Source organism: Plectropomus leopardus, chromosome 7 (assembly GCF_026936395.1).
Source record: "Plectropomus leopardus strain MGB_pleo_1.0 chromosome 7, ASM2693639v1, whole genome shotgun sequence".
In the NCBI taxonomy this organism is placed as follows: Eukaryota; Metazoa; Chordata; class Actinopteri; order Perciformes; family Serranidae; genus Plectropomus; species Plectropomus leopardus.
The window spans coordinates 25,394,425-25,410,314 of record NC_142182.1 but is presented as its reverse complement, the minus strand read 5'-3'; the positions used below and the strand labels follow the sequence as shown (position 1 = coordinate 25,410,314).

The window sequence follows — 15,890 nt, the reverse complement described above, 5'->3', positions numbered from 1 at the left end:
TCTGACTGGAATCTTCATTACACATGTTGCTAATATGACTAATGATTTCTGTGATCATCGGCAAAAGTTCCCTGTCAGGAAAAAGTGCAGCTCAAGGGACGACAGAGCTCAAAGAGGGCTTTGTCTAACTGAATGTTTGGGGCCTGAAGCACAGTTTTTTTTTTTAAATAGTGTCCAGCGCACTACTTATAAAAAAGCTGGCAAGTTATTTGCAGTCATAAAGAGACTAAAATTAAGTGCTAAAGCCTTCATGTATACATTGAATTTAGTTTAAAATTTTAAATAGCTATTTACACCTTCTTAAGCATCAACTTCAAGTACTTTTCAAGGGCTTTCCAGGCCTAATTCCCTCAAATTTAAGGACCCAACACAGCATAGTTTGAGACACAGATCAAGGTTAGATACTGCTGCAACACTGAGAATATTTATAATAAGCATCTGGCTTAATAGAAGCTCACAGACAACAATAAATAAGAGAGAGAGGCTTCAATGTGTAAGCACTTTTGTGTTACGATGATGGCAGATTATATCAAAGGAACTTCAACTTGTTAATAAACTCAAGCACTTTCAAGTCAAACTTATTTTGTAGAGAACATTTATAACAACCTCAGAGATTTTTAGCAGCCCATGTCTCTTTATGTCTTTTTTCAAAAACGCTCAAGACCTTTGTTATTTCCCCTCAAGTTCACAAACTCTCAAGGATTTCAAAGATCTGTGGGAACCCTGGATGCAGAAAGAACATGGAACCAAGTTTAAAATTCAATTTGTATCTAAAAGAATGCTAATATGGTTAAAAAAATGGTGGAACAATCCCATCATTTCTTCCAAGAAAAGGCATGCGTCATCTACAGAGCAAATATGATTTGAGCCAAGTTATTTCTCAGTTTTTACTTGAAGGGTGACCATTGTTTTCTCAGTGGACATTTTCTTTTAAAGCGAAACTGCCGCTGACATGGTTGGAATGCAACTTTTTGGGATGTTAAGGTCAGCAGAATCTAATAACTCGATCTTGTATAACTCCAAATACAATACTAATCTGAAAACAGCCATTTTGTGCAATAACACTGACACCTTGGAGACAGGGTTTTCATATGAAAGCAGTGTTCTTTCATAAGAAACAGTGCTGACCGTGACGTGATAGAAAAGTGAGCGCTCAAAGAAAACACCGAGTTTCCCATGTGCCTGTCTCTACCCTCGGGCTCTGTGTCTGAGGAAAACACCAGATCTGACATGTTTATGATCTGTCTTTGTAGACCACAAGCCCTCTGTGTCTCTTTTAAAGTAGGGAGTCGATCAATAGCCTCTGAGTTGCCACAGTGCATTACTTAAGCTCTTGCCAGCCTGCCAGCAGCAGTCAGTTGAGATATAAAAGGCCCATCACAGTGTTTTGAGCCAACTGGAAAACAAAGAGTAAGTAAAGTGTGGAAAGATAGAGGTGTAAAGAATGAGTAAAACTACAAGCAGCATATACTGTAATACAGTGTCTTATGATAGATTGCAAAAACAAATTAGCATAAGAATTGGGCATAAAATATGCCACTGGCCTGACAGTACATGTTTCCACTTTTATTCTTCCTCTGCATTGTTTGCATGAATAGACATCATTACACAGTTCTGGTTTTGACTAACTGGACATACTGTACTTTATCACGCACAAGGCTACGGCTAACATTTATTCTCTTCAAAACCAGACTGCTTATGGATCAAAGTCAGTAATAAAACTATCCAAAATATCACTAAATCATGAAGAAGACAATCCCCAGCACATAATCCTTTGTGGATACACACCTTGAGAGGCCCTTGACACTATAAATACCTTTATGGCTGCTACACATTTCAGTGTCAGGACCTGACTTGTTCAGACAGCATGAAGCTGCCCCAGTGCATTTCACTCTTTCACAGACCTCTGCTGCATGAAATGAACAATCACTGGTCCGAAACACAAATCATATAATCTCAAAAACGTCTCCTCCCTACTAAGTCAACATGACTTCAAATTGGCTGGATGGTCACAGGTATTTATACAAGTGAATGAAAGAAGAGGCTTTCATTTCTTACCCACTGTACTGGCTCACACAGCTTCCCATCTGGAAACCTTGACTACGAGGCAAAAGGTGAATTGTTGAGAAGTGAGTGCAGGCTGGCCATTGTTGGTATCAAAAAGTATTATCCTGCATGTGCTCTTTCCTTGTCTTCCTCTGTCTGCCTCTTCGAATGCTCTTACCTGCCTAAGGTAAGGTAATGTGTGTTTGCCAACGCTGAAGAGCACACCCACTGTTAGCCAATAAAACCACTTCCAGTCAAGAGAGAAGAAAAAAAACAAGCTGAGTTAACCCCTCATCTGCCAATCAAAATAAAAGGTTGGCAGAATGACCTGTGTAACCTGTGTTTGAGAGGTAATGACTGACCTGCTGGTCTGTTTACCCAGAGACAGATTATATCGGATTTTAAGAAGCATATGTAACAAAGTCCTGTCTCTTACTCAAAATACATTGACACCAAAATTATTTAGTTTCATATGGTGACATACAATATTACCATTGTAATAGTGGGGAGAAGAAGCAAGTGGGACTAAAAACGTATTTTAAAGAGCAAAACTTAACTAAATAAAAGCTAAGTTTAGAAACAGCTTTGGTTTCACAGAATTTAATTTTTCAGAAAGATTTTAAAGCTATGGTACATTGCAGTAGCACTGATTTGAAAAAAACAACAACAAATCTATAAAACCTTCATCAAAAGTGGAGGGACTTTGAAGTTGACAATCAGACGAGCTATTACAAAAAAATCCAAACCCTCCCTGTCCCCCAAGCGTCTGCGTCTAGCACTGTGAGGCATTTATCCACATTTCACAAACACATTCCTCCTCCAGACTTTGATTTTGTCACATCTTCTTTCACATCAACAAAAGAAGCTCAGGCACCAAGGGAGATGTTTTGCTTTTTTCTGTTCATGGGTCAACTCAAAATCAAGGTTCCAATACCTGAGATAAACAGGAAATAGAGAGTGGACTAACACTGTAACCCACAGCCAGCACACCACAGAAATAACTTAGTTACTCATTGACAAGTTACAGACAAGGCTGTAGAACAGTAGGTCACAAAAGAATGTATGTAGGAGACAGGTGTGAAATTGAAATGTGAGAGAGAGTATGGATGGGATACTATGTGATTTTATTGCAAATTGTGATAAAAAAAAAAACAAACTCTCAGAATAAGGTGGTTGGTGTGAATTTCTGTAATCTGGATAATCATGAATATTTTATCCAACAGTGACCTAAAGAGACTGCTAGACAACAACAACAAAAGACAAGCTGCATACAAACCCACCTCAAAAATTGCAAAAGATCTTAATAGTATAGTATTGGCATATTTTTTATCTAAAGATAAGGTGCCATTTCAAATAGTTTAAAAGTGTGGATTTTAAACATTATTTGATTGATTTGTTCACTACAAAGACAAAGCAAAAAAAGAAATATGCAATAAAAACAAATTGATCCTTAACAAAATGTAAAGTAATGCGATTCCAGTATGTTTTAGTGCCATTTTAGGAGATTTAAGTATATTTTGATGATTGTTGTTATTTTGGCCAGGATAACTGTGACATGACATTGTTGTATCATCCCATAACTGCAAGATAGCATGTAAATGGATCTCTTTCAATACTGGAAAAACTGATCATAATAAGTGTGCAATTATTAAAGAAAATGTCGTTGGTTGTATCAAATATAAGTGACTACATGCTTTTGTTGCAAACTTCTGTTCAGCATTTTAATGTTGAGGCAGATGTCCCCTGATGCTCATTGCTTATATTGTTCATTGAAAACCCAGCTTAATTTTGAGGATGCAGACAAAAAACACACATAATTTCTCTTGATTCGATTAATTCATCATCCTCCATGTGAAGGGCGTGAGAACACCAACCAAGACATTGTATATTTTGGCATCAAAAATTTGGAGAGTATTTTCCAACACATATAGTACACCATCACGATTTTAGCACAACATTACCTAGACATCCCATATTAAAAGAAACTAGTACACACTTGATTCTTATACCACTTTTTATAAAGTGAGAAATGAGACAGGAACTTCTGGAAGAAATAAAAGATGACTAGAGCTCAAACTTTAAGAGGAGAGAAAAAGCAGGGAAGCTAGAGAAGAGACAGAATGGGGACGAGCTCTTGACGGGATGGAAGGGAGAAATGTTCAAGAGTTCACAGTGCTCTGGGCTCAAAGGATAAAAGTGCAGCACAGAAGGCATGGAAGAGGGGCGAAAATTACACGAAACAGAGACTGTGATGGTGGAAAGCCATGCACCTTGAAAACAACCCAAGAAGATGTAGATAATATGAGGGCGACGGGGATGCAAAGAGAGAAGAAACAAATACAGGTGGTGTAAGGTGTATGTCAAATTGTAAGAAGATGAACAAGAACATCTGAAGAGGTTGTGTCTGCACTAAAAATGTGTGTAAGTGTGGCGAATGCTACAGTCAGTAAACAGTCCCACAGTGCTATTCCATCTCATTGTGTGGGAGGCTGTGGGATGCGTTTTGTGAAAAACAGCAAGATGCTAAATGACACTCTCCCAAAACAACCCCCAAAATACATCTGAGTCCAAGTTCTGCACAGTCTCTGCTTTTAGTTAGTTTTGTTTGCTTGATTACAAGTATGATCATGACACACAGGAGGAGGAATTGAAAATATACTGTGCAGAGTATTCAGCTTCAGTAAAGAGTGGAAGCTTTGCAAAAGCTGTGTTAAATGTATGCACTTGTGCATACATTTAACACAGTGGCTGGCATTAGATAGTTGGAGGTGTGTGGTTGTGAGTCACTTTTCATTATGAGGAAATCAATGCATAAGTTTCTCTCCTCTCCTGCTGACCTCAGATAGCTAGCAAGGTAGAGCTTTTCAAATGTAAATAACAGTAAACATCAAGGAAACGATGGAGTGGAGGGGCACAGCTGAACAAGCATCCTGCTAACCATCATACAAGCCTTGTAAAACAAACTGGTCGTCTGTCGTGCCGCAGCAGTTTCCAAATGGATAGCAGGAATTGTAACAGCGTTTCCCACTCATTCATTTATTTGCAGCGGGCAGCTACAACTAAATCATTTGCCGCCACAAATAGATTATTGAAGCTGGACTGGTTATTAGGAGCGCTATTAAAATATATAAACCATGCCGTTATTTATAGCACACTTAGAGCAGAGACGGCGCAAGTGGAACTTAAGCGTCCATACTGCCTGTCGTAAAAGATTGCTTTCACTTACAACTGCTCCTCTCATCCATCCATATGATCTGAGCCCCCCTACCGCCAACACATACGCAGTTATTCTGTGGGAAACACTGTGTAATATCATTTGATTCCTCAAAACTTGACTAAATCAAGGACAGCACCATTCAACCAGGTGTTTCATTTTTATATATGCCAATCTGACAGAGCAGAAAGAGAGGAAGCTTGTTACTGGTGGGACAGTGAGTGCTATCCCATCCCAGCTCTGGATTACTGCTTTATGCCCCATTGCCCGTGTTCTGGAGGAGAGACCACGCAGCCATCTTGTTGTAGTCAAGATATGTACTCGAGAGCTGGGGCCATCAATGAATTGAGTCTGTGCTAGATATGTAAAACATCAGGAGTGACTGTACCCAAAACTACATAAATCATTTCACAAACAGAAACCGTGGATCACCAGAACAATCCAGGAAACCATTAACACACACACTGCAGCCATTCGGGAAACATGGATACCTATGAAGAAGCAGCCTACAATGTTAGAAGAGGCAAAAAGTATTTAATTGTTGGAAGAGCTGACAGGATAGCATTTTATTGGAGTAGTACCTTGTATGATTTCATTTGTCTTATAAATGATTGATTTATGATAATGACATTTACTAATTAGTCAGGTTGCATCAAATATTAGTCTTTATTAGGTGGGAACCATATCCATTTGTAGAATGTTACACACGCTGAAAATACAGCACGTGTGGTGAAATTTAGCACAGGAAGTAACTGTTTCCAACCTACTGCTTATGCCGGGTACATTACAATGAGCCAGACAACTCATTATTGAATCACTCACACTTTTGGTGTGGAGTTTAGTGGTAGTTTACTGGATTTGTAAGTAAAAAGGCAATTATTTTTTTTATCCCACTGGCTTGAATCATTCATGATCCAATCCCGCTGTCATTACACACTAAGCTTGTAAATATTTTGCTAAAATAATGATTAATATAAATGGATTGTGAGTGTTTTCATGGTGTATTATACAAATGATTAGTACTTCACATTATTAGCAGTGCCTTCGCTTTACAGCTTTCCTGATAAATTATTTTTTGGGGCCACTGCTGCATCCATTTGACTCATTACCACCTTTTAGCATTTCTGGGCACTTATCTTTATTTCCATGTCAAAAAAAAAGTCACGTTCAGCAGAAACAACCTGATAATTTAAAATCACAAAATAAAAATTGATCAGACATGTAAGGGTTACCTTTATCTGGCACCAGTAAAGGCAGGGTGGGGGCTGATCACAAAATTTCACCTACTTTTATAGTGCCAAGGAAAAGAAATCTAGATAGAAAAGGTCAAAACTCCAGCAACACTTGGAGTCAAAAGAACAACTTCATTGTAAGACTTACACATTTCGGCCCCAGCGTTTTCACCATTAGTCACACTGATGGAAACTTACTCCAAGAAATTATACACAAAGGGTAACATCAGGCCAAACACAAATAATGACCTTATGATGCAAGAACAGAGACACTAAACTGCCAATAAGACTGACTGCTGTGACTGTGTGTGTGTGTATGAGGCTTTCATGTTAAAGGGAACATGCCATCTATAGTAAAGTGATTAATAGATTGAAGGTTGATCCGACTGCTGTTGGATGACTTGTCAGACACTGAGATCCCCTCCTGAAGGGAGACCGGAGCACAGAGCCTGCTGTTCAGGTAATAGATGACATTAAGGAAGAAACCACATAGGCTGTGAAGCCTATGCAGTCACTGGGCAAGTGGGTAAGCAGATTTGCCAAATTAGGAGCAAACACCTCCTGAATCTGTGATGAGGGATCTGTATGATAGGGGAAAAGTACCCTGGGGCTTTCGTGGCGCAGCTGGCAAAGGTTGAGCATCTTAATTTTAAGCTGGGCACCATGAATGCTCTGAAGGGGATGCATGTGGGTAATGGTAATACGGGCACTGCATGCCAAATAATTCATTAGCTCAACAAGAGGTGATGTAGGAAGAGCCTGTGAGGACTTTGATAAATTACTAACAATTCCACCACAGGCCTTAAAGACAAAGGCATGTTTCGGTGTAAAAGCTATATTCATCTTGCAGCAGTGCAAAGTATCATTCACCTCTTAAAACACCTATTAAATTGTTTTCTGTAGGAGCAACTTCCCATTGTGAGGTTATTCTTTCTACATGACTTCAATAGCAGCCTAACTGCACTCTGTATAAGGGCCAAAATCCTACAGATCTCATCTACTCGATGTACATGTGTATACCTAGCAAACAATAAGATTACATTTTTTATCTTTATTAACCCTTACTGATTACAAAGAGATATACTTACCTTAAAGGGATAATTTAGATCTAAGTCATTAAAGTGGGCTACTATGAGGTACTTATCCATTATCAGCATTTTATCTACAGTAGATTTTAGTCAGCATGCAAACACTTTGGAGAAGCAGACAGGGGTACCGGAACGAAAGCTAAGCAATGTATAGCTGTGGTCATGTGCAACAGCAAAACATATTTTTTCCAGCAAAGAAAATCAATACGAGTAGAAGTATATGCTATGCTTGGAATATTTTCACCAATTCACCTTGATGCAAACTAACAAATCAATCAGGGCAGCAGTAGAACAGCAGCTCATGTGTTCAGCAATGTTAAATTACAGTTTTTCACAATGGAGTCTAGTTTTGACGAGAGTGATAAAACAGCTTCAGTTCCCACTCTGTGTGAAAATATTCTAAATATAGTGTACACTTAAACTGATGGTTATTCTTTTGGGGGGTGGCTGCAATATATTTTGCTGCAGCCCCCGTCCACAGTAGTTCATTGCTTAGTTTCTGAGTTGGTACTACTGACTGGTTTTCCAAACTGGTGGCATACTGACTGACATCTCCTGTATGTAATACAATGACAATGGATAAGTATGTCACACAACCATACTTTAAAAAATGAACCTTTTAACTATGTCAGTTCTTGGTTTGAGATTATTTAGGAACCCTCTGCAAAAGGCCCGAAAATTTAGCCGCTTAATAATTTTTATCCCTTTGTTTTCAGAATTCTGCAGAAAATCTGAAACCACATTTAACCAACAAATACCTTTTAAAACAAATGTCAAAGCAAATTTATACTGTTACAGGCTTTACTTTTGTCATAGAAGCATCATTTAATACAGTCAAACAGAGGAGAGAGTAAAACCTTTAAAAATTTTGGACAAATACCTTAAATTCTTGCTGATGAGCTCACATCCAGTGGTGTGTGAGGGTGTTGTTCGCCCTGGGCTCAGAGGTCTGGGTTCTTTGCTCTCATCAGGTGTCTGTAGTGCATTTTCTCTGCACTCCTCTACTCGTAGCTCGCCTTCTCCATCACCAAGAGTGCTGCCACTGTCTTGTTTGTAGCTGAAGATGATGGTTGGCTTTTGGGTGGGATCCTCTGGCTTGGCCTCAGTGAACCAGTGATGCTGTTGGATTGGTGGTGGTGGAAGCATGTGAATGACTGTACCATCAAGCCCAACTATCTTGCCTTTCTCCTTTTCTCTCTCCACCCTCTCTCTCTGATCATCTTCGTCTTTCCGCCGACGAAAAAAGCTCTTAAAAGAGATCCAGCGTTTGGGTTTGGAGCTTTCTGCTGAACTACGTCTTCCCTCTCCACCTGGACTTACTTCACCTTCACTAGGTCGAACAGGAGAACTTGAGGCAGAACTCTTGGTCCAGTTGCTAAAATGCCTCTGGAGGATATTAGAAGCATGGTAGGGGGAGGATGTAGATCTAGGAGGGGGGAAAGGCGCATTGGGCTCTGACCGGGGGCTGGAGAGTGGGACAGCAGCAGAGGCACTCTGAGATTTAGACAAAACTTTAGAGGGCGTGTCCTTCTTGGCTTTGGAAAGACAGCCTTCAGTTGTGGAGAAGAGAGACTTGGGTCGAGTGAGGGTCTCCTTCATGGCATCAGGTGGGAGGGCATACAACTCCTCAGAACTAAGGGTATTGGCTTGCACAGAGGGTGACTCTGGAGGAGACTGGGGAGGCTGGATTGAGGCCACAATCTGTAAAAGCACAGCACTGGCCTCCTCCCTTTGGCTTGCCTCTGTCCCTGAGGACAAAGCTAAGTCTGTGTTATCATCTTTACTGCAAGTAGCATCTCCATTTGTCTTGCAAGTGTGTGTAACAGAATTGGCAGTGGGGCTGGTTTTAGGTTGGTTTGCAGTAATAGCAGGGGAACTTGTCGATGCAGTGGGAGAGAGGGCCCCAACTGCGGAGCTCATCACAGTGCTTGTCACAGTGCTAGAGTCTTTAGTGGTTCTAGGTTGTAAATTTGGTGCTTTCGAAACTGCCTCGGGTGAAGTTTTTGTCTCTTCAAAAGAGGCTCTCTCTGATGTGCCTCTACCAGAGATAGTTTTCTCTGTTGAAGAGGACTGGACACTCTCAGAGGATCCAATTTCCTCATAAGTATGGCTGGTTACCCTACCACCTACCCCTTTTGGCTGTGTCAGTTCCCCGCTGAGTCCCAAAAAGCTCTTGTACACGGCTAGGTTGTCATATGCACTTGGATTGATAACAATTGGTACCTTAACAGCATTCTTGGAGCTGCGGGCATAGGCAGGCTCATCTCGAATAATAATGGGAAAAGGAGGCATGCCTGCATTATTGAAGCTGTTAAACTTGATCTCTGATAAGTTGGAGGATTTTACAGGAACAGTTCTAGAGGAAGACAACCCAGCAATTGGAGAAGTGGGAGCTGACTTGTGGCTGCAGTGTTGAGTAGGAATGGAGGGGCCAGGATTACTCCCAACACCTATATCCACTTTAGGTATCTTTTGGCGAGGACTTGTGCTTGATGTCCACACTTCTTGATAGCGTATGTTCCCTGATTTCTTTCGGGAGGTGCTTGACAGAGCTACAGATGAGGGTGATGTTGGCATCACAGGAGAAGAAGGAGATAGAGGGGAGGTTGGAGACAATGGCTGACCAACAGGAGTGCTACAGAAGGATGTAGGACTGGAAGGCATTGACAGGTTTTTGGGTTTTGGAGTAGATTCGAGAGTTTGCTCATCTTTGTTGGCCATGGATGCTGACACATCCACAACAGTGTAAGGCTTACAGATCAGTGATTTTTCCAAATTCACTACACGGTATGGCTTAGCTTGCTCCTCTGTGGGACTAAAACTAATTGTGACTGGTTGACCTGGAAGGGCCTGGGGCATTGGTGTGCCTTCTCTGCCATCCTGATCTTCTAACCTAATGGCCAGCACAGCCTTGTGCGTTTCAGTCACCTTGAGTGGACTCAGTGCTCTGTGGATGGGCTCCTTTTTTTGGGGAGAAGTGCATGGGAGAGGCGCCCTAGAGGATGTAGGTGAATGCAAGCCATTTCGAAGAGCACAGGGGGCACTGCTCCCACTGCTGGATGTTGTTCGGGAATCTTCTGGTAGTGATGACGATGATTCTGGAGAAGTAGTAGACTCTGAATTTGACAGGAAACCACTGCCTTGCATGTCATGGGGCCCATAGGGTAGAAGAGCTCCATTGGAGTCAATGGATGGGTATCCATTCAAGATCTCATCATAGCTATCGTCATAGTCGACTGCACAAATCCGCTGTAGTGAGCGGTTGCGAAGTGGCACAGTATTCCACTTTTTCCCTGCAGCAAAGGGCACTGGAGACAATGTGGCAGCACGGAAATTTGCAAATCGTGGCTGGCCTCGCATACGGATCTCCATGGCCAGTAACTCTTCATCACTTTCATCCCAGCTCTCATGTTCATCATCATCTCTTTCTGTCTCTTCCTCCTCATCCTCCTCTTCTTCTTCATCTTCACTGGAAAACTCTGGATAGCAAAAGCGACCGCCCTCTGTGCTGATGATCTCAGAGCTATCGCTAAGAGATACCCGTTTTTGAGCAGTGCCACCACCACAACTACTGCTGCCTCCCATGGCCAGGCAGCTTGATGCTGGAAGACCTCTTTCCAAGGACCGCTGGTACGAACTACTAATTCTTCCCCAAAACAGGTCCTTGGAACCAGAAAGGGGAGTAGGGCTAGGGCCAGGGCCTAACCCTGCAATCTCCTTTAGAACATCTGCCAGTCCACTGTTGTTGTTATTTCCACTAGGGGTCCTAGGGCTAAGTGGTCCATAACCCTCAATCTCTTCACTGCCATCCTCTCCTTCATTGTTGTTGCTGGGCCCACTAGGCCTCTTACGGTTCAGTCCATTGCGATTCCAGACTGTGAAGGCTGATGTTTTGCCCTGTTCTAAGACATTTGGTGGTCGTTGCAGGTTGCCATCTGAATCCAGTCCTACAGATGAGCAGGGCAGCATCATAGTGGGCTTAACAGCAATGGTTGGCTTTTTAGCCACTGGTGGACGGAAGTGTCCTGAGCGGGCAGACCCACTGCTAGCCCTCTGTGAGTTGATGGTAAGGTTAGTGTTTGCTCTGGCGCTAGCAGGGGGTGGATTTTGTTGCTGAATTGTTGGAGGCCTCTGCTCAGAGGGAGGCTTCCCTCCACCACTCTGAGCCAGACAGTGCAGACTCTTAGGTTTAAAGCAGTTCTTGCACTCGCCTGGCTTCCACACGTGCTCAGTGAAGGTGCTGCAGGCGGACATGGCTGCTGGTCCAGTGAGGCAGCCTGCTGGGTCAGTGGACAGGAAACCCCCCCATGAAGCTACGGGCTACAGAAACTGACTGTAGTATGATGAATACTAATTAGGCCTCCAATGTGGGGGACACTGGACCTGAAAAAAAGAACAAGAGAAAAAGGCTTAGTTAAACATATGATACAAAACATTGATTTGACTTGTTTAAAACAAATAATTTAACTAAACAAACTGCACTGAGTAGTTAGAGACCTAGATGTATCTAAGCAGGACCAAAATACTGACCCAAACAAGGAAAATTAAATCCCATCATATACACACGTGGACAAAATTGTTGGTACCCTTCGGTTAATGAAAGAAAAACTCACAATGGTCACAGAAATAACTTGAATCTGACAAAAGTTATAATAAATAAGAATTCTATGAAATTTAACCAATTAAAGACATTGCTTTTCAACCATGCTTCAACAGAATTATTTAAAAAAATAAAATCATGAAACAGGCCTGGACAAAAATGATGGTACCCTTAACTTAATATTTTGTTGCACAACCTTTTGAGGCAATCACTGCAATCAAACGATTCCTGTAACTGTCAATGAGACTTCTGCACCTCTCAGCAGGTATTTTGGTCCACTCCTCATGAGCAAACTGCTCCAGTTGTCTCAGGTTTGAAGGGTGCCTTTTCCAGACGGCATGTTTCAGCTCTTTCCAAAGATGCTCAATAGGATTTAGGTCAGGGCTCATAGAAGGCCACTATAGAATAGTCCAATGTTTTCCTCTTAGCCATTCTTGGGTGTTTTTAGCTGTGTGTTGTGTGTTTTGGGTCATTGTCCTGTTACAAGACCCATGACCTGCGACTGAGACCAAGCTTTCTGACACTGGCCAGCACATTTCTCTCTAGAATCCCTTGATAGTTTTGAGATTTCATTGTACCCTGCACAGATTCAAGACACTCTTTGCCAGATGCAGCAAAGCAGCCCCAGAACATAACAGGGCCTCCTCCATGTTTCACAGTAGGGACAGTGTTCTTTTCTTGATATGCTTCATTTTTGCGTCTGTGAACATAGAGCTGATGTGCCTTGGCAAAAAGTTCCATTTTTGTCTCATCTGTCCATAGGATATTCTCACAGAAGCTTTGTGGCTTGTCAACATGTAGTTTGGCAAATTCCAGTCTGGCTTTTTTATGATTTGTTTTCAACAATGGTGTCCTCCTTGGTCGTCTCCCATTAAGTCCACTTTGGCTCAAACAACGACGGATGGTGCGATCTGACACTGATGTTCCTTGAGCTTGAAGTTCACCTTTAATCTCTTTAGAAGTTTTTCTGAGCTCTTTTGTTACCATTCTTATTATCCGTCTCTTTGATTTGTCATCAATTTTCCTCCTGCGGCCACGTCCAGGGAGGTTGGCTACAGTCCCATGGATCTTAAATTTCTGAATAATATGTGCAACTGTAGTCACAGGAACATTAAGCTGCTTGGAGATGGTCTTATAGCCTTTACCTTTAACATGCTTGTCTATAATTTTCTTTCTAATCTCCTGAGACAACTCTTTCCTTTGCTTCCTCTGGTCCATGTTGATTGTGGTACACACCATGTCACCAAACAGCACAGTGACTACCTGTAGCCCTATATATAGGCCCACTGACTGATTACAAGATTGTAGACACCTGTGATGCTAATTAGTGGACACACCTTGGATTAACATGTCCCTTTGGTCACATTATTTTCAGTCTTTTCTAGGGGTACCATCATTTTTGTCCAGGCCTGTTTCATGAGTTTATTTTTTTAAATAATTCTGTTGAAGCATGGTTGAAAAGTAATGTCTGACTTTGATTGGTTAAATTTCATAGAATTTTTATTTATTATTACTTTTGTCAGATTCAAGTTATTTCTGTGACCATTGTGAGTTTTTCTTTCATTAACCAAAGGGTACCAACAATTTTGTCCACGTGTGTATATTTAAACCACTCACACAGAAAAGTAAACTGGTGTAAAGAGGATACATTTGTGTAGAAAAAGGGAATAAAGGGGAAATAAGATGTGTGAAAAGGAAGGAATTAAGATGGCAGTGTGACATTTTCTCCATTAGGTGGCAAACTTTCTCTACTTAGCAACCAGTCTATCTTGTGGGGCAGTCATCAGTCTCCTTCTAACTCTTTACCCTCAACTGGACCGCTAAGACTTGAAGAGCAGAGGGGCAGAAGTGAAGGGGATTAGGAGAGCTTATTTCAGAATTGCTGTCCTGTGTTGTTGTTGGCTGTTTCAGCTAGGCTTAGGTGAGATAAAGGTACTGATACTGCTCATTGAATCAAAACCTCAATATCCTAAATCCTATGAACTACATGAGTTACATGGAAAATGGAAATCAAAAGTGCTTCGGTTGAGTTCAGATGTACTGAAGTCTGACAAATGGCATAGAGGAAGAGCTTTTGAGTGTACAGAGGCCTGAAAGTAGAACAAAAGTAACACATTGTTTTGAAGTTTTGGCTTTGTACTCCAACAAAGTAGACCTGAAACTGAACAAGTGGGAGAAGTGTTTGCGGGTGCTTTTGTCCATACTAAATGGAAAGTGTAGCTTGCAAGCAGTTGTAGTATAACTATATATATATATACATATATATAAATTATTTTGTTATTTTTTCAATTATCAAATAAATCATTTCCCTCTTTGCTTCACATGTTCAATAAGTAAATACCAACGTACAATTCACAATTTAGTCTTTGTAAGATAACAAAGACTGACATTTTAAAATGTGGGTACAAGAACAGTCTCAGGTTATCAACACCAGCACATACATATCAGTCACATCCTGTTTTCTTGGCCCACTTGTGGCACCAGGAAACCACATCTTTGTATGTTTTTTAATTAAACAGTGCAGAAGTGCCCAATTTAAAATACTTTCAAGTCTATCACACAGACCAGAAGACTTATGAATAATACAATTTGAGTGCAAAAGTTATTGGCTGTTCAATTAATATTTCTTCAATACCACACTAACATCAAATCAATCAACAATAAGGGTTGTGTTCTGCTAAAGTAACCAACTAAAATCAAGTTAATATGTAAGATGGTAGAGTATTCACATTATTTTGTACAACTGAAGTCTGTTTTGGGCCAGTACTTCAAGGACAGTATTATATTTATTAGACAAAAAACAAGTAGAAGGGTAACACATAAAACATTAAAAAACCTTGAGAGTGGGTGGGAAGAAATGATATCAGACTTAAATAGCACAGAAAAAAAGAAAATGAATAAAGGATTTGGGATGGGAAGAAATTATGTCAGACTTAAATAGCACAGAAAAAATGAAAATGAATAAAGGATTTAACCGCCATTATCTAATAAGGGTCATCAAAATTTCAAAATTCAAAAGTGTATTTCAAGTCTCAATGCTGTGGCTGTTATTGTGGTCTTGGAAACACTTTTTTATTTTTGTGATTATAATGTGGGTTTTATACCCATCTAGTCGCACATTACTAATGCAGCTAAAGCCATGTAAGCCTTTAGGTGAGATTAAAATGCATGGCTTGCATTTAAAATCATGAATATATGAAGTCCTCCAGATTTTGTGGATACCAGGCGTTTAGTTTAGTCATCTATTTAGCAGTTTGCTGTTCTCACTGAAGCTAGACAAGAATCAAATTTTAAGATTTTGTTTTTCTGTTGTACCAAACAAAAGCAGTCAAAAACACTGAGCTCCTCCTGAGGAAAAGTGACAGGCAAGATGTTACAGGTCTGCATCTGTTTCTGACTGTGCTCCTGGCTGCTATCAGAAATACTTCAGATCTTTTTTTCCTCAGCCAGCAAAACCCGATTAAGTGATTTTTTTGCTGAACTGGCTAGCAATTGGCTGGAGAGAGACAACACATTCAGCTGTTTGACATGTGAAGGTTGCCAAGGGTTTATTATAAGCACTTAACCTGAATTCACAATTGAATATTGTGTACTTTTGGATAATGCTTTCTTGGTTACACTGTTAGGGCAACATTTAAAGAGAGATGTCTTTCAGGTATTGAAACATACCATTCATGTAATGAGCAGGCCTCACAAGGATGGCGCACATA

At 40.7% G+C, this 15,890-nt stretch overlaps 1 protein-coding gene across 3 annotated transcripts in view; it reads right to left on the bottom strand.

Annotated features, from left to right (window-relative positions):
• peak1 (pseudopodium-enriched atypical kinase 1) overlaps positions 1-15,890 on the bottom strand; it is a 128,387-nt gene that overhangs the window by 24,020 nt on the left and 88,477 nt on the right. For all 3 annotated transcript variants that reach the window (XM_088080300.1, XM_088080301.1, XM_088080302.1), the window contains one exon: positions 8,461-11,963. In XM_088080300.1, the coding sequence (XP_087936426.1) occupies positions 8,461-11,834 (3,374 nt within the window). In that variant the 5' untranslated portion in view covers positions 11,835-11,963. The remainder of the gene's footprint in view (positions 1-8,460; positions 11,964-15,890) is intronic.